The sequence below is a fragment of the Tyto alba genome, unplaced genomic scaffold (genome assembly GCF_018691265.1).
Source record: "Tyto alba isolate M040663 unplaced genomic scaffold, T.alba_DEE_v4.0 Super-Scaffold_13, whole genome shotgun sequence".
NCBI lineage: Eukaryota > Metazoa > Chordata > Aves > Strigiformes > Tytonidae > Tyto > Tyto alba.
The window spans coordinates 753,803-776,973 of record NW_024881275.1 but is presented as its reverse complement, the minus strand read 5'-3'; the positions used below and the strand labels follow the sequence as shown (position 1 = coordinate 776,973).

The window sequence follows — 23,171 nt, the reverse complement described above, 5'->3', positions numbered from 1 at the left end:
AATTAAAAATTGGTCACTTGGTATTTCAAGAAATACCTTTAGTCTTCTAAATTGATATAAACTATTCGTATTTTTTTTATGCTTAAAAGTAGTCATCAATCAAATTTCAATGGCCTTAACTGGTCTGGCGAATTCAATTTCTTTCGATTAATAACATTTATGTACACAGTGAATCTGGATAATCAGTCCAAATTGACGGGGGGGGGGGGAGGGGGGGGTGCGTGTCCCGTAGACTTCTGATGAAAAATATCAGCCTGTTGAGGGGGAATGAGTAGGTTCCTTCCCTCAGCACCAGCGCTAGGCGAGGGCGGGAGGCGAATACTCCGCTTTTTGCAAGCTCGAAGTCGCTCCGTCCCCGGGTCGTGCCAGGCTGGCAGGCGTTTCATCCCCGTGACCCTCTGTGCTGCCCGCTCGGTGACAGCCACGTCTGTTGGGGGGAACCTGCTCCAGCCCCACGGCGTGATGCCCAGGAGCACCATGCCCAGAAGCATCCGCAGAGGCGGGAGGGTGAGTTTGCCCATCGCCGCTCCGCGCCCGACGCAGAGCTACAGCTCAACCCCCCACCCCGGCATCGGCACCGCTTTCGGGGCGCTGCCGGGGCCGGAAACCTGCTTTTTGGGGTTCCCTGCCCGGGCACGGGCACCAGCAGGCTGGCTGGGAGGTGGGGCGGCCGTGCTGGGTGGGGAGCGCGCTGCTGGGCGCACCGGCTCGCCCAGGGCTTGGCCAGCACCTCCTGAAAACCGAAACCACAGCCCGCTCGGGCGAAAAACAGCCGTATCCTGCTGATCCTGCTGGAAGCGGAAGGCACGCGTGTGCTAAGTAAGTTAGCTGCTCGTGCTGGCTTTGCTTTCCCACTGCCTCTCCTTTAGGCTCATTTACATTTGCGTTGCAGTCCTCTGTTTTTTTTTTTTTTTTTTTTTTTTTTGTTTTGTTTTGTTTTGTTTTGTTTTGTTTTTCTCTTCCAGGAATGCCGTAAGCTGAAATAACAAGCTGCTGATTTACACGGCTTTCAGCGTGATCTTGTCATCGGCAGGCTTGAAGCACCCCAGAGCTTAGCTGTGCGGAGGGAATTGGCTTTTAAAATTATTTTAACATATTGGAAACAGTCTTTTTAGACGCTGTAAGGCTGCGTGTTTTACGCATTACACAACAAGTAGTTTACGTGACATAAGCAGTCTTGCAGAAGAGAGGGATGAGGAAGAACAGACTTTTAAAGGAGTGTCTGAGTTGTTCTGTATTTATATTTTTGTTCTGGCTGGTTTTTTTGTGCTTTATTTTTTTTATTGCTCAGAGCCTATGCTTTTCTTACTTCAAAAACCCATGTAATTTTTTTGGCATACCAGTGCAGAGCTCAGTATGCCTATGGCCCGTACAGAATATTGCATAGTCTGGGTGTGGGATCTGCAAGAGCAACTTCTTGGTTGAAGTGTGCTTAAGTATCAATAATTTACCGACAGTAAGAGTTCATTATACCTGGTGCCTGGAAGTTGTTAAAATACCAGGGGAAAAAGAATGCTTTTCAATAAATTGTATATTTTCATTCTTTCTGTAGTAGTAGAAATTAGATAGGTAGGTGCTGTTTAGGTTTTGCCACTACTTGATTATTGTTACTAGTATACTTACTCCTTCTCTCTTCTTCTTTGGAGAAAGTGAAAATAGTATGTTAAGTAGCAGAGTTCTTGAACTTTGGAGACACCCCTGCAGAGTAGCTCTTCTGCTCTCTTTTTTTGACAGTTAGTTTGGCGATTAGTTTTCTCAGTGCTGCATTTTTTTAAAATTGACATAAAACATAATGGATAATAATTTCTTCTACATAAGACATTTAATTTTCTAGACTAACATATTAGTTACTGTCAGCCTCTTGTATAAGATGGTACTTTTTTTGTGTTTTGTTTTTTTACATGTGTGATTAGATACCTGGGTATGTGGAGCTCACAGAAAACTCTGTTCCTGATCTTGGAGTTTCAGGGATGAGTTCCTCAGCCAGTATGTCTCACAGTTCTCATAGTTCTGGAGCTTTGCACCTTAAGCAGACACGCCCAGTTTGAAATCTAGGTAAGGTGGTGTTGCCCTAAGGGCGGTGGCTGTGGGAGTACTGAGGGTAGAGGAGAAGCTTCTGTCTCCAGAAAGTAAAGGAACTGCCTTTTCAGTGAGTTGATCTCCACTGTGTTCATTCTCACCGTTTCTGCTGTTCGTTTTACAGAGGCAGGAAAACCTGCACTCATAAAGCTTGAGACTTTGTCCAGAGTCTCTTCTGCCAAAGGAGGAACCTCACTGGGAGGCAGGGAGGTCAGTGGCCTTGTCAGCTCCTTGGCAGTTCTTTAAGGCTCAAGAACCTCCCTGGTTCTGGAAGAAGTCAGCTCTGTGCCTGCCTTTATCCCTCGCTTAGTAGAAGTGCTTGAGCCAACTAGAAAACTCACATTTTTGATCCCCAGGAAGGAAGCCCCAGTGAGGCAAGACAAGGCCTCACGGAGGTGGAGATTTTATTTTTTTTAATTGAACAATGATGTGGCTCTTCCTCCAGGGCATGCAGAGGGCCCTTCTGAAGCAATTTTGAGACATACTGAGTTAAGATTCAATGCTGAAGCAAGAAATGCCCCAATCTGCCTCTTTTTTAGTGGGAATAATAAAACAATGTGGAGTTTTTCTCAAATGATCTAAGAACAAAACCCAGCAACACACCCACAGGTTAGGCACTGTTACCCTTAGCTTATGTTTTAAAATCAAAATTCTACTAAAATTCCTTGACTTGGTGATTTTTGTTTATCCTTCTATCTTACTTTCTGTTCGTTTTGGTAGCTGACACCATTGTGACAATCTGTGTATCAGTTCATGTGGCTTCATGACTAATATTTTGTTTCTTCATCCTGGAGGTGAAAAATCAAATTTCTAACTCAGGGTATCACTCACTAGCTCTTGTGACTGCCAGCTGCCCATTCTGAGTATTGCTTAGTTTGATTATTGTAATAAAATAACCAAGCTAATAACCTCAGAGATCTTCAGTTTTAAGAGGAAATCCTCTTTTACATAACATTTCCATCTTTTTTAAACCCTTCTTTAAATAATACTGGTTCTGTTTGTAATTCCCCATTTCTGTTCTGGCTCTGCTGAGAAGGGCTTTTCATGCTGTCCCTCGGTGACACTGCAGACCAAGTGACACAACCCTAGCTGAGCTCAGCAGCTCTGCATGGCATGTGGCTGGCACCTAATCGCATGTTTTCCTGGTGTTTTCTTATCAGCTTGCAGTTTGCTGCTGCAGATAGCTTTGGAACATTCTGGTGTTTAAAACAACATGCAGAAATAGGAACAGCTGTAGTAATTACAGCTAAATACTAACCTTCTGCAGGACAGAGAACTGAAAAAATAATTTTTGAGCTGTCTACAAATAAGGAGAGCTGTGCTACAGTGACCAGCTTGTACGTTCCTGTTGTGCAGAGTGGGAACCTGAGAAGGGAGATGACAGTACTGGTACACTACTTCTAATATTTGAATATGACTGAATGAAAATGAAATTTCAATATGTGCCAACTTGTAGAATTTATTGTGATGGAAACAGGAAGTTTCCAAAAGGAAGTGACCAAAGAGCAGGTTTTAAGGAGATGTAAGAATAGGGAGTTAAAAACAAATTATTGATGTAAGAATAGGGAGTTAAAAACAAATTATTGATGTAAGAACTCATTTCGGGACACTTCTGTGTGCCCAGTGAGGAGTTTTACCTGATGTTCAAAAGTATGGCTTTTCTGAATATTTCTCTATGCACAGCTGAGGGAAATTTCAAGTTAGGTAGCCCACTGTGTGATCAAGTGGAAATGCTGAGATCAGTCTTCATGAAAATGACAATGAAATGAGCATCTCTGACAATGAAGTATAAGTTTGAAAATAAAATGCTTTTACTTGTCTGATGCCGTGAGTTGAAAAACTTTTCCAGTGAAACAAAGCCCCTGTTTGATGCTGGAGAGGTATAATCGGGGTAGAAAACCAGAGCTTTCCTGCTGTCTTTGCTTTTTACTCCATTTAAAAGCAAGGAGTGTTTAGCCTCTGATATTAAAGTGGTGTTTTGTTTGCATACACGCAGAATCTAAAGGCAGCAGATGAAGTCTAATATCCTGCTTGGGATATACTGACTTTTTTTCCAGATCACCTGCATTGATCATGAAAGGACATTAAATAGAAGTTGCCCTCGTACAGTAAAGGTTACAGGGCAGTAGCCATGCTACATACTTAAGTTTAAATAATTTCTCCTGGCCACAGTTTGAACCGTGTGCATGTAGAGGTTCTTCGTGTTTAGGTACTGTGCATGCTCTGTGACCAGCTAGCAAACTCTTTTCCTCTGCTTCCAAATGAAATAAACAACCAAACAAAAAAACCTGTGAAAGCATTAGACACAGTTGGAGGTGGTAACAAATGAATGCATAGTGCTTCTTACCACCAGCTGTGGGATAGTTCTAAATATTTCTGCATATCCCTAACTTCCTGCATATAAGTAAGCATAAACTGGGGTGTTGGAAGCTTGAGAAAAGAGTCAAATAGTACAAAAATTATTTTAAATCCATTGACATTCACTACCCTTGGTTGTTTTTTATTCAAGCGTAAAGCTGTTTCAGTGTCTTAATAGTGACTTCATAGTTGTTAAAATAAAGAAGAACAAACATACCAGTGTTAAACTTCACACTTGACATAGGTTGCTGAAATCCGGAAACTGTAAAACAGACATCTAACCTAAAAGTGGTTTGTCAGATCAGTTAGTTTCTAGGTGGTATGAAGCCTTGTTCTATGCTGTGGTACATATAATGCTGATCTTATTCACAGATTGTACTTGATAACATTTAATTTAGTGTGACCAAATTCAAATGCAAGTAGGTTATCTCAACAAGCACTGCTTAAAAACCTGTTAATTTAAATTTGAGTAGTACGAATAATCACCTTTAGCTGATGCATAAAATTCAGTGATTAAATATTGCCAAGTTTCTTTTCTGTTACCAAAATGACAGAAATTTTGGTTTAGTAATCAAAATAGAAGAAAACAGTAAGTGTGAGTCTCTGTTATGGAAGTTGTCTGGCTCGATGTGATGCGGTCGTCAGTAAATTTAGCAGCACTTGAGGCTGTGAAAACACTTCATGAGCTAATCAGTTTTTCATTTTCTTGGTTCAAACCACTCTCTTTAAAAAAATTGCCCTTTTTGGTTTCATGGGAAAGTGGATTTGTTGCCTATGTGCTCTTTTAGCATCTTTAAATGTTGGTTGAGCTTGCTCCTGGGTATAGATTAATATTTGCTGTAAATACTTCCTCTGTGTGGTGAGAGAATTACGGAATAAAATTCCAGGGTTAACCCAGATCATCTTTTGAATTGGGTTTTGCAGAGAGGTGTGGTCCTGTGTCACCCGTGGTCTTTGGGTTTTGCCTCTGATTTATGACCGTTGACTTTCTGGTCTGGAAAAGCAGCACCAGCACAATCCTGCGGTTTGTTGTCAGCTTTCCTCTCGCTGAGGAGGAGGTTGCGTGTGGAGTTCGAAGGTTGTGGGATGGCAGATCCCAGCTGTGGGGTGCTCCTAAGCTCGTGCTTCAGACCGGAGGGTCCTGGTGAGCCTGTCCTGACGGCTGAGCCTCGTGCCCGGCCCCTCCGCCCCCACCTCCCCTCGCACGCCGGCGCTGCCCGTGCGGTTTCATTTGGGGCCCAGACCCACTGAGGTCCGTCTGTCCTCAGCACGTGCTTCAGCTCCGCTTCAGTTTGTTCTTCACTGCTGCCCTGAGACACCAGTGCATGTTTGAACAGAGCAAATCTTAAGTTTCTTAGCTCTAAGGGGGAGTCAGTTTCTCTCTAAAATTACTTTTCTTGCTATCTTCGTCCAGCTGTGGAAATTTAAGCTACAATAATAGTTACAGCTTTTACATATTTTTAGATTATATTCACACCAGCTGAGTTCATGAATGTTAAAACCATGGGAAGCATCCCTAGAGATAAAGGTTTTTTCGTTGTTGCTTTTGTTTTCTTTTTACAGTGGGTATTTCAAACCATGTATATTGACGAATTGAACCGCAAAAGCATGAATTCAACAAACGGCCTATTCAAAATGCTTACTTATTAAATCCTGTTTGATTTGGTCTGCTGTGTGGGAACCACTGCAGAGTTTGGGGGGCTTTGCTGAGTCAAGGCTGTAATGAGCTCAGTGGCATCACAGTAACAACATTAGCAAAGAATTGTGGATTGTATTAGAATTTAGCTACGGAAAAAGTAACTGTCCTCCAAGAAGACTTCCAAGAAGTCTTTTTTACAACCCACCCTGGCATGGTCAGTAGGGTTTGTTTATAACTTGCAGTGTTTGTGAATTTCAACAGCGATAATAGGCTTAAAAATGAAAGAGACATGTGGATAGTCACATGTGGCAAGGTAAGTCATTAGAAATTGCAATGTAAATTGTTTGGAAAAGAAATCATGCTGATTACTTACACAAAGAAATTCATCACAACAGAACAGCATAGGGGCATATATAGTAGGAATGTTTTATGTAAATATACCAGTGTCTGAATAATATACAGGTACTAACTGGAAACCTATATCCCGCTATTCCATTTCATTAAGATCTTAATATTAAACCTCCATAAAATTAACAGAGAGCCTGAAACCTTAGAAAAAAGTATTGTTCTCTTGGTTGTGTGGGGTTTTTTAATCTTTCTTTTAAAAAGGGGTTGTTTTTCTTAACAACTTCATAGCAGAACTATGTATAAGAACAGTAATTACAAAATAGTAGCATATATCCATAATTACTTGGGATGGAAAGTGACACAGAAGCACTCAAATTTGTAGTTTTTAACTCAGCTATTACAGATACTGTTGTAATAAAATGTATATAAAGAAACAGTATCAGTGCTACCTTTCTTCCAGTTTTAAATCACTGCATCTTTTAGCTGCTCTGTAGCTTTCAATGTATGTTTATATATTTCTATATCTATATTTGTATGTATACACACACACAGAGGTGTTGGCTCTGGTGGTGTCTTGCAGCCCCACTTGTCTTAATGGAAAATGAATGGAACTGTGCTTATGCCACGGATGGCACTATTGATTTTTCAGCGCAGAGGGGCTGCGCGTTGCTTAAAGCTTAGTAACAGAACTATCCGTGTAAAGAAGCAACCATTTGTAGCCAGGTAGATTAGGTTTTGTCTTGCTTTACACAGCTGTGTTAAAGTAACCCTGTAAGTTAATAAAATAATAAAGTTGATGTTAGCTTTATGTCTGAGAAGCAGTCCCAGATCATTCGTGTTTAAGCCCAGAAGAGTACTCGGGTGGCTCTTCAGTCCTCTGTCCTAGACTGAGTACAGCTACGTCACTCAGAAAATATATATATAAGCTGGCCCAAAGGCTGCCAGGGCTGGAAGTGCCTGGTTCACCTAGGTGGCTTCTGCCATGGAGCAACTCTTCTCCCAGGAAGAAAGATCTCTGAGCTCAGAGTTGAGAGATATTCTTTGTCATCGAATAAGGCAGTTTATTCTTCTTTTGCCATTTTCCTGGCTCCCTGACCAGAGGAGAAAACATCAGGTGCCGACTTGCTTTCCCTGTCACCAAGTCCCTCATACATAATTTTTCTTCATTTTTTTCTTTCCCCCCTAAACCTGTCCTCAGATCTTTCTTTATTTATCTATACCGCAGTGTGATGGCCAGAACTGTCCTAGCACTTGACCTAGAGAAGCTCAAGATGGAAAGTTATTCCCGTATTTTACATTTGTATTTATGTTGTCACAGTAACAGGCTTTTATCTCAGATTCCTCTTTCCTTGGTTATTTTTGGCAAGAGTATCTCAGCCTGTGGCGTGGTAACCTTATGTATTTTTGTCAGTATTGCCGCCTGCTTAGCTTTGGGGTTTTTGTGTTGTTGAGTCTGATCTCCCTCGACCTACCACCAGCCTGTCAGAGATCCCTCCAGGAAATCCCTGAAATGTTGAGGCTGGAAGCCGGCTGAAAGCAAGCCTGTAACCCAGTGTTACCCACCAACTTCCCTGTTTCATTCGAGAAAATGTCACCTCAAGCACTGTGAGAGTTGCAGCAACAGCATGTCCTCCTCTGGAGCTTCATTTGTTCTTATCCACCAAGCTCATTTCCATGTTTGAGTGTGGTGTTGTCATTACATGCTTTATTCTTGACCAGCCTGTTGGTTCTTATTTATTCTCTTGTTATCATCTGAGTGTATCCCTATTGGTTGCTTGGGGAAAGTTTTCAGCATCTCTTCTGTTTTTGAAGGTAGCTGGTTGGTGTGTTGTGGTCCTTTCTAAGGGTGGACAATTGACCTTTCTCAGTCAGATGTATCTTCTCCATGAATTTCCAATATTTATAGTTTTAATTGACGATAGCTCTGGCTACATTGCATACGGGGTGGTTTCAGTGATTTTCAGATTTCGGTAACCAAGAGCTCTCATGAATTTCTTCACCTTCTGTTTTCTTTTTTGAAAGGATGTTTGCATCTCATTCTCTGAACAGTTAAAATTATTTTCTTTTGATGTTTGTCACCTTTACTTTCTTTTTCTTCTCTTGTTCCACTTTCCCTTTTACTACAGATTTCTGCGGTACATGTAGTGAGACTAGATAACCAATTTTTGGTAAGCTTTTTTGTTGTGTTTTGTTTTACTAAGCCGCTTTTAGGCTTTTGTGGCTGTTCTCTTTCAACAGTAGCATGAAGACCGTCCCGCTAATTTGACAAATCAGTTTCTAAAGTTTATTTCTTCTCGTATCAAATCAGACCCCAAGTCTTTTGATCAGCCCTTCCTGGAAAGCCACCCTCTAACTCACGGCCGACAGCATCTGAGGTCCGTTGGCCAGTCCCTGTGCCTGTCTGTCTGTCTGTGCCTGTCCAGCACGGGCTGTGACCCCGCAGCCATCGCGCTGCCTGTCACCCAGCAGCTCTGCGAGCGGGATGCGGTAATTAACAGGTACCCGCCTTCGCTTCATCAGTGCTAACCTGTAACCCCCTCTCTGTCTTTCGAGCCCCTGCTGTGGTGGTCGTGGGGTGCTCACGCTGCCGGTGGGTTCCTCCTCTGGTGAACTCCCTGTGGTCCCCGGTGCTTTGCCATGGAGTTTTCCTCCTCTCCCAGCTCGCAAAGATGCTTTCCAAGGAGCCGTGCTGCCGCCACCCCCCAGGCTGGGACCCCCAGCTGCTCCCTCGCTCTCGGGGCACCTTCCCCACGGGTCGGGGGTGGCACAGCATCCTCCGACACCCGTACCTCTGTCCGGGCAGGACCCACGGGGGTGCAGCCGCAGGAGGAACAGGCGTCAGCGCCGATGATGCTCATTTTTCCACCCGCTGCTGCCTCTGCCCTCCGGGGCATCCCTAATAACACAGCAAAAACTTCGCTCTCTCTCTGGGAGCACCTGCCTGGCTTTCTCTGCAGAGCCCCAACCTTCGTGGTGAGTCGAACTCTCCTCGCTTTTCTATTTGGCAGCATAACTTCTTTTTTTTTTTTTTTTTTTTTTTTTTTTCCTGGTGGGGCGGCGCTTGGCCCAGGCAGCGGCGGGGCTTCACCACCCCGGGGCGCGAGCAGGGTGTGCCACAGCCGCTGCGGAAGCTCTGCGTCAGGCAGTTATTATGCCAGTTGCTAAGCAGCATTTTAATATTTACCTCCACGCCTGACACGCGCCCGTGTGTTGCTTCACCCCTTCTGCTGTTCGGCTGTCGGACGCGGCCGGTGAACAGCCGGGCACGGCTGGCCACGGCGCACAGCCCTCGGAAAACCAGAAAAACCCACGGCAAAAAGTAGTTCCCCGGAGCCCAGCTGGTGTTGACAGGCTGCGTGGTGGCTGCCAAACAAGGGGTCGGACTGTGGCAGCTTCTTGCTTTGTCAGTCTGTGAGGCTCAGTGCGGTTGCAGACCCTGTACCCTAAAGGGCTCGGAAGGAGGAGGATCCCCTTCTTCCTTCTAGTGGCTTTTTTGGGGGGAAATTGGAGGCCTTGAATATTGCGGAATTCAGTCAAAAAAGCGCTGCAAATGTAACGAGGCACACTGTGCCCCGGGGGAGCCAGAAGATGACGGTGGTACAGCACTACCAGTGCACACAGAGGTTGTGGGAGGGGACCCTGTGCTCCCCACCACCCTTCCCACTTCTCCCCTCCAGATCCCCAGGACAGGCTGTTCTTTCCCCGAATCAACCCTGCATGTTTATGGGGAAATTGGCTTGTCCTTCTCCCTAGCTGCTGGTCGGCAGCCATGCATTAAACTGTTTTCTGTCCCCAAACTAGTCTTCTTCATCCACGAGCATTTAAACTCCTCATCTCTTAGTTTCTGCTAGCTACTGCCATCCAGCTGGATAGGGTAGAAAGAAGCAGCATCTGGTTTCTTTGGGGACATTTTCACTAATCTCTGAAAGTTGTAGTAGTGCTGCTCTGCTGGAACCTGGGAAAGAATTTTTTGGTGCATTGTAAGGAAAAGGCTTGGTAGGTCCTTTCTGAGGGGAAGAAGAGCGAAGGGCTCAGATAAATGTGTTTTTATCAAACGAACAGAGACTGAGGTGTCTAATACAAAGCTGTAGAGTAGATACCTCCTCGTTAGTCATGCAGAAGGAATTCAGATTCATTTCATGGAGAAGAAAGAAAAGGAAAGGAAAAACTATTAGAGAGCAAATTAAGAAAAATACGGTGTTGCTTACCGATTACCTGATGGTGGTAGTGGAAATATATTAAACGGTTGTTTAAAAACTTTCGTTCCCTGTCCTGATGTAGGAGGATCTGTACATTCCTGTGTGCATCTCCACCCATACAAAAGTTTCCATCTGTTACGTAGTCAATCTATACGCATATACATATATGGAAACAGGTATCATGTGCTTACATTTCAGTAGTGGGATGATTGCAGATTCTCTCTAGTATATATTTACAGTAGTCAAACCTTACTAAGGTGTGCAAGATACCAGATACACTGGTGGGAAGAGCATGCCGTCATCGTCACCATGTACCTTTTAAATTCTGTACAGTTTTTGTCTTATTGTTGAGAAGTGCTTGTACTATGACAAGGCATGGAAATGAGAAAATTTCACCTTTGGAGATAAGAAGTCACCCTAGGTATGGAATAGTAATATGGCTTCTGAGTTCATTCAGGCAGTGTGTGTTATTGTACAGCAATTGCATTGGTAAACATGAAGAGAAAATCTAGAAAAATCAATAATTTGTTCAATTATATGTAATCTATGAATGTGTTGCTGTGTTTGAGATGGCAAATGCAGCTTTGAGCAGAGGAACATGAAGCAGGAATAGAGAGGTAGTATTACACCTGTATAAAGTATTGATGAGGCAGTTAGACTATTAATTTCTGTAACTTGAAGTTTGATACAGTCACAGCAGAATTAAAACATGCTGTTCTCAGATTAACATCATTGAAGCCAGGAAAACAGACTGTGCCATTTGCAGCTTTTCCAAAGGGTCTCATGGTGTGTAAAAACAATTGTAAGTGTGTTACATACAGGTTAGTTATTCCTTTTTATCTCAACAAATTTGAGTTTGCCAGTCTAGTTTTAAATGTTTTGTATGAGAAGCTAGTAAATCCAAAAGTACAGTTTTTGCTAAGAAGAAGAAAAGAAATGTGGACGAATCCTGCCTAGTAGATATATATGCTTCAGTGTGAGAGCAGGATTTGAGTTTGTTTCGATACTTGATATGAGACTTGCTTTCATGTCAGAGGAAAAAAAAATGATGTTGTGAGAAGGTCTAAGGTCATCATGCTGTTGGAATCCTACATACATGTATTGTAGAAATACAGGCAAGACAGAAGATCTAAAATGCTAACTCTCATTTTCAATAGTAATTTATTCTTATTTTTTAGCTGGATAGCTAATGAATTCAGGTTGCTTATGCTTGCTTAATAGATGTATATATGACAAAGGTGAAATGAATTAATTTGCTTTTTTTTTTTTTTTCCTCTCAAAAGCAGTCCCCCTCTGCCGATGCATCAAAACCAGAAATTATGAAGCCATCTGAAACAAAGGTATGAATTTCTGAGAAACTCATGCTTGCAGTTAAGCACAAATACATGAAGCAGTGGAATTTCTTTCTTAACACTTTGCTACTGAGTAATTTTACTTCGTATTTTTCTTGTCTGTAGCTTAGTTTCCTCTTCAACAAATATCTAAAAAATGCTGTACAAAGCACTCAGAGGATTTTGTGACAGCAAGAAAAAATTTTAATTAAAATTTTTAATTTTAGCTCAGTCACACTTTGTGACGTGTATAGCTCCCCCAGTGTAATTACAGGGTTATTTACCTAATGATGATTTTTCACATATTCCAAGCATTCAGGACAAGTTTCAGCTTTTAGTGTATGTACAATTGCATCTTCTCATTAATCTCATATCTTTGTCTGTCTGACAGCTTCCTTGCCTTTGTCCTTTACGCTTGTTCTGTCTTGTCTTATGACTAGAACTTTAGTGTCGAAGCTGTGTCATCAATCACGTACTTGTTAGAAGAGAGTCATAATCCTCCCTTATGCCTCTGTTGCCTAACAGAATTTACGTGTATTATTTAAACAAATGATTAATGATTCTCTCCCTCCTTCATTTTCCATAATCCTAACAGTGAAACAGACACAAATATTGAATAGCAAACCAGTCCAGCGGGGGCTTGGGCAGCGGTAGGAGCTGGGACTGCCTGCACCTTGCAAAAATGCGAATAAAGGAAGGGTGAGGGTGGTGGGGTTGGGAGAGGCCCCCGGGGGTGGTCTGGTCCAGCCCCCCGGGCAGGCAGAGCTCTGCAGGTACCTCAGGCTGCCGACAGCCCTGCAACCGTAGCCTGCACAGTTTGGTCACCTTTGTTATGATGATTTTTTTTTTTTTTTTTTTTCTTTTATCAAGTGAGAAGTTCCTTTGCTGCCGCTTGCGTCTGATGCTTCTTGTCATTTTAGCGTGCATCTCTGAAGACGGTCTAGCTCCATCTTCTCTGTGTCTGAAGTTAGCCATTACAGTCCCCTCAGCCTTCTAAAACCCTTTTCTTCCATGCACACATGTAGGACTTAGACTGGTAGCAGTGAGCTGGACGGCAATTAAACCTTTTCCATTTGTGCACAATCATCATTACACGTAAATGAAGGTATCTGCAAGCGTCCACTTCCATCTTCCTGTTTTGTTCGTGGGCAAACTCGTTTGTGTCGTGTTTGTTCCTGATGCTGTTCTCCACACGGTTTAACCCAGACAGCTGTCTAAAAATAGTTATGGTTTTTCCCTAGTTGAAATTTGAAGTAAGTCTCAGAAGAATGTGGTAAATTTCTAATCAGACCTTTAAAACTGGTGTTGGCAAGATGAGACAAAAATAGAGTAGCAGAGGCATGCTTCAGCACTGCGAGGCTGGTAAACACAAATCCCTTTGAAACACTGTCCTGGATTTGCATGGGTAAGGCAATTAATGTTTTCTTTTAAGGTCTGATGCATCGTTAATGTCTTCCTCCTGCTGGATTAAGCAGGTCATCTGCATTTTGACTGTAGACTTCTTTGAAAAGAAGTAAGGTTGCTGAGTCACTTTCACTTCTAGCCCTAAATTTCTTGCAAATTAGCAGCTTTCCGAGTGGCCTGCTGTAACCACATCTCACTTGTCTTTCCTAGAGTCTCCCCAGTGTGCCACTACTCTTAAACGTGCTCTGGACCCCTCTAGAGCTTCCGGGTCTGTGAATCCTTTCTCTCAAATTCACTGTCAGTCTTACGCCCTTCCGAGGGGGCTGTTGGCTTCTGCGGCAGAGGAAGGGCCGTGGAACTCGCCGGTTTGCGGACGGAGCCCCGGGGTTGGGTGGAGAGGCTGGAGGGCCAGGGTGGAGGGCAGGCACCCCGCGCCTGTGGCTGGAGGCGCGGAGGAGGCGGCGTGCTGCCACGGCCACCGGCAGAAACACACCCCGTGCACCTTGCTTGCTTCTGCACCCACGTGTGCTGCCGCGCTGCAAACTGGGGAAAACACACTGGTTTTCTTTCACAGGCTATTTTTCCGTTTCCTGAGTCAGTTGAAATGTGGCCTCCCAGAGTTCGGCGCAGTGCAGGTGGAAGCAGGCAGTAGAAGGAGAGGTGAAACATATTTTTCCCCGTAGAAGTTCAGTGTGTGCTGTAAACTGATGCTGTGGCTTCAGGCTGTGACTGCTCACAGCTGGCTCTGTTTCAAGGGGGATTGCCTTAGAATGTATAGTGTCATACTAAAATTGTTGGGTTGACTTGCCTGGTAATTTTTTTTTTTTTATTAAATTGTATGTGAACTTTGTTATTCCTAAAAGTGTATCTATCTAAATAGATGTGTCTGTGCGTGTGAGCACATACGTGTTCATGATCATGTGTTTTAATGTGGCCCTACCATCTTCACGTGTGCATAAGTTTCGAAGCAAAGCATTGTCCATATAAGTACATATATTTTCCAGCATTGTCATAGATAAATTTATAGTATGAGCAATTCTGCACAGTTTAAAATATATATAAGAATAATTAATACCCTACACAAATAATAAATAAAGTATTTAGTAAAATAATATTTACAATATATTAAAAAAAGGCATGCAGTTGCTAATAACTGGTTCAGCAGGCTGAGAATTTGAACTGATGTTCTGTACATCTATTGTCAGGCATTGACAGAAATGCAAGTAAATACATGTCATTGTTCTGCAAAAAAGGTGTGTTTACTTTTCTTCTGAAAGCAAATGAAATAAGGAAAACCCGAATTTGTGCTCTAACAGCAGGGTCCTTTAAGTCCTGAGCAGGCAGCCGTCACACAGCAGGAAAAGGCAAACTGAACGTTTCTTGAACCTCATGATTGCAGTTCTGTTACGTTTCTTTGCTGCCTTGCTGCCGAAGGACATCTCAGGTCTGACTGACTCTCTGCTTTAGATGTTCCATAAACACGTCCAAGCTTTTTTTAACTTCAAACCTGAAAATTTAGGATTACCTTTTCAGTATAGGATTATTTAGTGTGCAGGTACACAAATGGATGCGCGTGTGTTTGAGTTAACCATATGGTAGTTATGTAAGGAGGATGTACAAGTGGGGGCATATAAAGTATGACTGAATCTGAGAGCTGCTGTGTTTTAATCAGGTTACACCTCAAGAGAAAATCCGAAGGGGGGAATCTGAGAGGTTGAATGATTTTTTTTTTTTTTTTTAATTTATTTTAAATTTTTTCCCCACTCTTGGGAAATCTTTGTCCTCTCTGTCTACCAAGATTTTACTTGTTGTGACTTCCTTGAGTGTGGTGTTGTGTTCTTTGCTGTGGTCTGCAGCTTTGAGACCTTTGCCAGGCTTATGCCCATAAGAAAGCATCTGCGTTCTTACGCATGTTCAGGATTTCCCAACCCGGTGTCTGTGGTTCAGTGTGTGGGTGTGAATACTTGCATAACAAATGGCAAACAACTTTAGCAAATTTCTCTGTGTGGTCAGCTAGCAAACAGGAGCTGGGTATATCTAAATGGTAATTAATGTTTGACAGCTGAAATGAAAACTTTACAAAGCAATGAAAATCTTTAAATTACCACCTAATTGATTTTTTTTTTTTCTTCTTTTCGGTTGTTCACTGACTTTGAATAGGCTGCTGGGGGAGAAACTCTATTATTTGTCTTTCAATAACTTTAAATATTCTTGATGTACCAGTAGGGTAGAGGGGATAAGGAGGGCCTCTGTCTGTGGCACAGCCTTCTCTTTGGTGCCTCTTGATGACTTTCCAGTAGCCACATTGACTCTGTGCTAATCGTAGCACAGCTTAAGTAGAAAGACCAAGAAAAAATAGTAAGAAAAATATGGTAAGGAGTCTGCCATTTTTCTTTCTTCTTAACCAGATATCACTATTATTTAATTTTCCAGTGTTTGTTCTTACGTGTTTCTACTAGTAGTAATTTATTGCTTACTGTACCTTGACATGAGTCACAGGAATTCATTTTGTGGCACGGCTGCAGAAAATTTTCAGGTGTAAATCAAACTGTTCATTATATTTGTTCAGTATCTTCTTTCCCTCTCCTTTCAACCCTTCCTGTGAGGAGAGTGTGTGTGTTTGCACACGCGTGAGTGCTCGCAGGTTGCTGGAGTAGAGGCCTGTGCCAGGATATTGTGAGCGGCAGGATCAGAGTGCTGGATATTAGTTACGTAGCTTGTGTGCTCACAAGTGTGAACCTGTGTCTTATTCTTCTTTATATAATCCGACCCCTTAGATATAACCAAGCACATTAATCTCTGTCTGAATGTATGTTGCTTATATTTCAGTCTGCACCAACAACCAAAACAGAATCTGGAAAAAACACACAGCCAACCCAGGTAATTACTTCTGTTTTGCCTCTAGTGAGCTGTTGTACTGTGGTCTTTGACTAACTTTGAAAAAAGAGGCTAAACTCTTTGCTCCTACTGTGCCTCATGAAACTGCCATGTGATTAGTACAATACCTGTGTGCAAAATTGCTTGGAGCTGACCTAATGGGAATGCAGCGTCTGGGGAACAGGCAGGATGCTTCACAGCAGCTCGGAAGCGTTCTGTTAATCATCTTTACATCTCTCCCCATTTTGGCTGGGGTAGAGTTAATATTTCTTCTCAGTAGCCGGAATATTGCTGTGTTCTGCATTCAGTATGGATTTGGTATGAGAAGAATGTTGATAACACACTGACATTTTTGGTTGTTGCTGAGAAATCCAGGACTCCCCACCTCCCCACGTCCTGCCTGTGTGCGGGCGCACAGGGAGCTGGGGGGAGCACGGCCAGAGTGCCAGACCCAAATGGGGCAGTGAAATATTCCACAGCATGGAACGTCACGCTCACTGTATAGAGGAGGGGTGGCTGGGAAGGGGGGCTCTCTTTCCAGGTTTGTGGTTTGGGGATTTTCCCTCCTCAGGGATTGCTAGCTAGGAATGGGCTGGGCATTGGCCAGGGGGCGGTGAGCAGTTGTATTGTGCATTACTCATTTATAGATTCTATTATTGCTATCATTAGTATCATTATAATTTTAATTTTATTTCATTTCGGTTATTAATTTGGTTTTATCTCAACCTGCGAATCTCCTTACTTTTACCCCCCCAATTCTCTCCCCTGTACCCTGGGCTGGGGAGAGGGTGAGTCGGCGTCTGTATGGTGTTGGGCTGCCAGCCAGGTTTAAACCACAAAAGGATCTGTCTTGTGCTTATTTGAACTAGTGCAGATCATGTTCCATAGCATTATAAGGTGCTAAGGGTGAACAATCTCAATTTTTTATTTTATGACAGCCAACAGACTCTCAAAATAAACAGGCATCTGAAGAGAGGCAAAAGGAACCCAGTGGTGTAACTTATGTAATTTTTGCTTCTCTCTCTCTTTTTTTTTTTTTTTTGTTTTCTCTTAATGAGGGCTTCTTGTGGTATTTCTCTAATTTCTTCCTTTTTGTTTTTAAAAAAAATATTTAAAAATCAAACCAAACCAAGCCCACCCAGAAAGATTCTCATATCTAATAATAATGTTTATCTCTACACAGACAAAAACCCAAACCTCACCTTCTGTGACAACTTCTAGACCAAATGGTACGGGACAAGTAACTACAACTCAGGCTGACCAGCCTCCACAAACAACCTGCACAGATACACCAAAGGTACTGTAGAAGTAGCGATCCAATTTTTATTATTTGAGTTATTGTAGGGGTTAGAAATTCACATCAAGATGGATTTGTATGCTGAGTATTGTAAAGTGAGACTGGGCCTCCGGAAATCATAATGTAGAAAAGTTTACAGGTGTGTATGACAAACCTCCTTGTGCTGCTCTAAAATCTGGGACTTGGAAACTTAGCACTGTACCCACTAATTAATTTAACAACATCCCGAATATAACCACTTCCAGCTAGCCCATGACAGCATTAATAGATAAGCATCAGCTGCAGATAGAGATGCCTGGCCAGATGGTACTGGTAGTTGGTGCTGGTTGTTTGGTGACCCTGACGTGCATCCACCTTTTGTTGTCCTCTGCATACATCTTTTCTCATCGTCCAACACACTCTGGCTGTTAGCCAAGCAAGCAACATTAAGATTATCGTAATTAGCCAGTTGCTGAGTCCAAAAAAATATGTGCAGCCTCAGAGTTGGATATTTTAGGCTGGGCTCAGTATCGTGCAAGCTGCACCTGCTCACTCAGCCACTAGGTAGAACCAGCTTGTCATTTTTATTCAAAGTGTAGCTGAAGGGGGACAAGATATTCATGCTTGGGTCGAACAATTCTTTTGTAATCTGTTTCACCTCTAGAATTTTTAACGTAGGGTCATGTAATAAAGCCATCTCATAATTTTTATCTTATTTCTCCAGCCTAAGTCTGAGAAGATGTCCATGGTAGCTGATGCAGGTGCAGCTGGTGTAGGTGTGGCTGCTGCAGCTGAGAAGTCAAGTACTGAGGTTGGTAAACACAGTCCCAGTCAAATGCTTCCCTTGTAAAAATGTCTCGGACAGTGTTTCTCTCTAAAACACTTCAGGTTCAGGAAAAATAAATTGGTAAAACTCCTCAGGTATTGCCACGTAGTAGTTTTGTATGGTGGTGAGGGACTACCTGAAAGAATAGCCAACGAACTAGTGACATCTCCTTTGTGTTTTGTCAAATAGGATTCGTTTAGAATCAATTTTACCACAACTAGCATAAAATTAATTACTCTTTATCTTCAGATATGTTTGTGTATGTATGCATGTATATCAGCTGGTACATAAATCCAAATGATCTTGTTACTGACACTGGGAAACGAGCTTAAGAACAGCTCTTACTGAAGTGCTGGACCTACTTGGTCCTTCCTTGGAAGCTTTTGGCTTGGTTTTCGGGAGTTTTCTACAGATTCAGCAGATGATGAATTTTTTTTTTTCCTTTGTACAGCATGGTAACTTCTATAATGCTCTGCTTCATTTTTAGCCTAGTATGGATGAGTCGGCACTTGATAGCCTAATAGATACCCTTGGTGGACCTGAAGAAGATGTGCCTACAAGCCCTGTTTACACTGGTCCGGAAGTTACGGTACTTTACATTTTTAATTTTTACAAGATTCAGCTCAAAAATATATCTGTAGTTGCTCACTACTACATTGATCCACTATTTCTGTCTGATCTGCTAAGAGGTAAAATGCAGAGTTGCATTTTAGTGTTGTTTTCAGTAATACAGAAATGATACAGTTAGGTATATATTGCAGTTGAAGTTGTCAACCAAGAAAGTTTGTGGCTGTTTGAACTGACTTCGGAGCTGGGTCTCCAATCGATTTAGAAAAGATAGCGATGGAGGTATAAGAGAGAGCAAACAACCTAGGAGATTTCATTTCTACTTGGGAAAGAGTAAAACAGAGAATTTGGGGAAGAATGCATTCTTTTCTGAGTTAGAATGGGAGAGTAACATTAGAAGGATTAAGATTACAGGCTCAGTGGCTCAGCCGTGATAAAAATTTTGTAATTTATAAATATTTAATATTCAATCTAGGTTCAGCCATACATTCTGTGGTGTGAGACACTGACGTGGTTTCTGTTAGCGCAGGAGGAGTCTGGCAATGGAGATGCAGAGTTTTGCTAGATGAGGTGCACTGCTGAAGCTAGTGGAGATGCATGTGGATGACTGTCCTGGGTTGAGTGAGTGGTGGAGTTTTTTGGTGGCAGGGGAGGGGGCTATCGGGGCGGCCCCCTGTGAGAAGCTTCTCGAAGCTCCCCCAGCTCCACGTCAGCTCCACTTCTGTTTGGGAAATTGAGCCCATCGGCTGCACCTCTGCGATAACGTATTTAAGAAGGGACGTGGTGACAGGCAGGGGGACTGGTGAGGAGGAGTCACTGCAGCTGCATGAACACCAAGGTCAGTGGAGGAACGGAGGAAGAAAGGAGGGGGGAGGTGTGCCGGAGCAGAGACCCCCCTGTATCCTGTGGGGAGATGTCAGGGCGGCCCCCCCCTGCCACCCATGGAGATCTACGGTGGAGCAGACATTGATTTATGGCCTGTTGCTCCTGCTCAGTTGATCAAGGTTCTGTGCCCGAAGAAGGCCGGGGTCTCATGGGAAAAGGCAGCCCCGCTGCTGTAATTCAGCGCTGGGAGGATTGCAGCATGCGGGGGAGTCCCACACCGGAGCAGCTCGGGAAGGGCTGCAGCCGTGGGAGGGAATCCAGTCGGAGGAAGTTAGTGACCCATGACGGAGCAGTGTGGGGAACGCTGCGGCCCGTGGGAGGAATTCAAGTCGGAGAAAGTTTGTGGAGGACTGTCTCCTGTGAGAGGGGGACCACGATGGAGCAGGAGGAACAAGTTCCGGACACTCCCCTCACCGAAGATGAAGGAAGTGGCAGCGCTGCCTGCACCCCCCATTCCCTGCCCCTGCGCCACTGGGGGAGGAGGAAGAGATATCGGGAGCAGAGCTGAGCCCGGGAAGAAGGGAGGGGTGGGGGGAAGGTGTGCTCAAGATGTGGCAATGCTTCTCACTGTCCTACTCTGTTATGTGTTGTTAGTGTCTGTAATAAATGTATGTTCTTTTTTTTCTTCCCCTAACAAGTCTGCTTTTTGCTCGTGATCATAAAGGGGGATTTTTCCCCATCCCAGTCCTATCTCGAACCCCAAGCCTGGCTCTCTGTCCCTTCTCATTGCCGGAGGGGAAGGGAGAGAGGGAGCTTCTGCATTGTGGTTGGATGCCAACCAGGCCCAAACCACAACAATGACACTGGGTTCTGAAAGACACTCTGTAGCCACAGTCCAGGATTGACCCTCTGACCAAGCCAACCTGCACATTTTCCTTACAGAAGTATTGCTGTAGTCAGCTCTACGTTACAAATTTTATTTTAGTAAACAAGCATACAAAAATATTAACATGTGCATTCTTTTTATAGGAAGATATATCTTCAAGATACTTGGAAGAAATGGGTAAACGGGAAGGTAGTCTTCCTCCAGAGTATGTTAAATTGTTGAAGGTTAGTGAGTTTAAACCAAAAATTCATGTGTGTTTTCTTTCATATTGTATGTTTTTGCTTCCCATTTACTACAAAATTTATTCTCATTTTAGGGCAAAGGGGATTACAAAGATGGAGTCCCACCAAAAGTAGATGAACGAGATGAAGTAAGACTTTTTTTTTTTTTTTTTCTATATTGGAAGGTGAATATAATTCAATTATCATTGGATTCCTAGGAAAATTTAAATGTTTCCTGTCTTCCAAAAATCCCAGGAAGTGGGAGAGGGCTGTGGGGTACCTGATAACATAGATACTGATAAAGCTGCGTAGAACTTGGCACAGATGTTTTTAATAAAGAAGTAGGAATTTTCAGGACACTGAAGCTGGAACAAGTCAAATAAATGCTCATAGCAGTATTGGGCATAATAATAACAAAGGGAAGAAGTAGTAAGTGAGTATGCAGGAGTCTCTTTGTCACGTCTTTAGCAAAGTTTTATTTAATTTCTGTATTTAGCAAGAAAATTCTGTAAACCAGCTTAATTTTGCTGTTTATAAGTTTAACATACAGGAATAAAAGCTTACTGAAAAAGGAATCAGCCAGTGCAGGGAGATATCTTTGGTTTTTCTGTGACACCAACGTGTTCTTATGAGGTCACTGTGTGAGTAAACGTGGAGCACACTCAGATTTTAACCCAAGTTTGACATCGTTGAACTTTAATAATTATAACCTAGTTTGCAATTTCTTGCTCAGAAGCCAATGACAGATGATGAGCTTGCAGAGGCCCTGTCATCTGACTTTACCTGTAGTACTGCTTCTGCTGAAGAAAAGAAGACAAGTCTGACAAAGGTAGTGATATTTTTCTTGCCATTGCATGTCTTTATTTCAATGAAACATGGCCATTATTAATATTTCACTTGAAAATTATCTTGACAATTTTCCCCTTTTTATTTTTGCAAATTTGCCTGTCATTTTTTCTCTCTCATAGGATGCAAGTAAGGAAGGAGAAATCGTGCAAGCACAAGCTGCAAGTTCAGTCAAGACCTCAGTTCCTCCTAAGGAGAAGAAAAAATCAAAAGAGGTATAAATAGTCGCTCTTTGATTAGTTAACTTCTAATTCAAATTTACAAGCACATGTCATATTTTATGTGTGTCTGGTCTTGTAAAGATGCTCATCATTCTCATTTGCAGATGTAAATCCTGTTTATCATAGAAAATACAGCAGTAATAGGAGTTGCCATTGCTCAGACTCTACTGTAGGTTAAAGATCTGGCCTTAGTGGGTCAGATGATTTTTCCTTCTGCATTTTTCTGCAGAATAACTGCGGTTCTTCTGACCAGGGGCAATAGAGGAGAAAAATGTATGTGTTTTCTTAGCTATGTGAGGTGTGTTTAAAACTTGGGTATGAAGTAATTCTCATGTTTTACAAACCTTTCTTTCTTTCGCTGTAGAGAGGAAGTGTGGCCTTACACTTCCTGGGTTTGCCACTTCAAAGTATATGGCAATTGTGTTATGTGATACTGTGCCCTTTTTTTGCTTACATTTTTTTTTTTTTTCCTCTTTTCCCCTCTCCATAAGAGGAGATATGTTTTGATTAGATTGTGCTAATCTTATCACATAATTTTACCATATCCTGCCATGTGATATTAAGGAAATCGGGTAAAGCCAGGCAGAAGTGACCAGTCTGGTGCTGACTGCTTCATGTACAACATAAAATGTATATAAGGTAAAACATGTATCAGCTTAAACAAATAATTAAATGATTTGCATATTTTCTTAAATTTAGGAAATTAAAGAGGATGCAGTGGAAGCTCTTCTTGATACTCTTGGTGGACCTGAACCTGAACCTGAAGAAGATCTTACCCCTGTTGTAGAGGTGTCAGAGGTATAATCTTACTCCTTTTTTCCTCAGTTTTCAGACTCTCCCGTGGAATCTCGAGTCCTCTTTGTTAGATACTGTACCAGGGTGTAAAGTAATAACAAAGCGACTTCATATCAGAGGCCTAAGGAATGTCTGAGGCTTATGTGATTAAGAAAATGAAGAAATCACGAGTGGATATAGGTAGAATGGAATATAGTAAGATGGCCCGGAAATAGATAAACATTTAATTTGGCTATCCAAGCACATATAAATACACCTTCCCCTGTGGTCCCCAAACACTGGGTATAATTTATAGCAAACTTTTATTTGCACATATTTGCTGTTTGTCTTTGAATTAGTGTTTCAGGGTTTTAATGCCAGTACTTTTTCCATCAGAGCCCGTTATCTTTCTGATTTGGGTATTGCCTTTCACTGTGTCTTCTCAGACTTTTGTTTTTCTTCAACAGTTAGGTTTGAACAGTAGTCCTGTGTGG

The 23,171-nt window shown here is 42.5% G+C and overlaps 1 protein-coding gene across 5 annotated transcripts in view; it reads left to right on the top strand.

Moving 5' to 3' along the window:
* Window positions 1–23,171, top strand: part of CAST (calpastatin) — a 61,288-nt gene that overhangs the window by 20,409 nt on the left and 17,708 nt on the right. For 3 of the 5 annotated variants that reach the window (XM_042788148.1, XM_042788151.1, XM_042788150.1), the window contains exons 4-13: window positions 11,907–11,963; window positions 16,188–16,238; window positions 17,419–17,532; window positions 18,236–18,322; window positions 18,825–18,926; window positions 20,759–20,839; window positions 20,932–20,985; window positions 21,570–21,665; window positions 21,805–21,897; window positions 22,603–22,701. In XM_042788148.1, coding sequence (XP_042644082.1) covers window positions 11,907–11,963; window positions 16,188–16,238; window positions 17,419–17,532; window positions 18,236–18,322; window positions 18,825–18,926; window positions 20,759–20,839; window positions 20,932–20,985; window positions 21,570–21,665; window positions 21,805–21,897; window positions 22,603–22,701 — 834 coding nt within the window. Of the gene's footprint in view, window positions 1–2,036; window positions 2,056–11,906; window positions 11,964–16,187; window positions 16,239–17,418; window positions 17,533–18,235; window positions 18,323–18,824; window positions 18,927–20,758; window positions 20,840–20,931; window positions 20,986–21,569; window positions 21,666–21,804; window positions 21,898–22,602; window positions 22,702–23,171 lie in introns of those variants that run through there. The other 2 variants (XM_042788152.1, XM_042788149.1) reach the window with 2 other exon arrangements.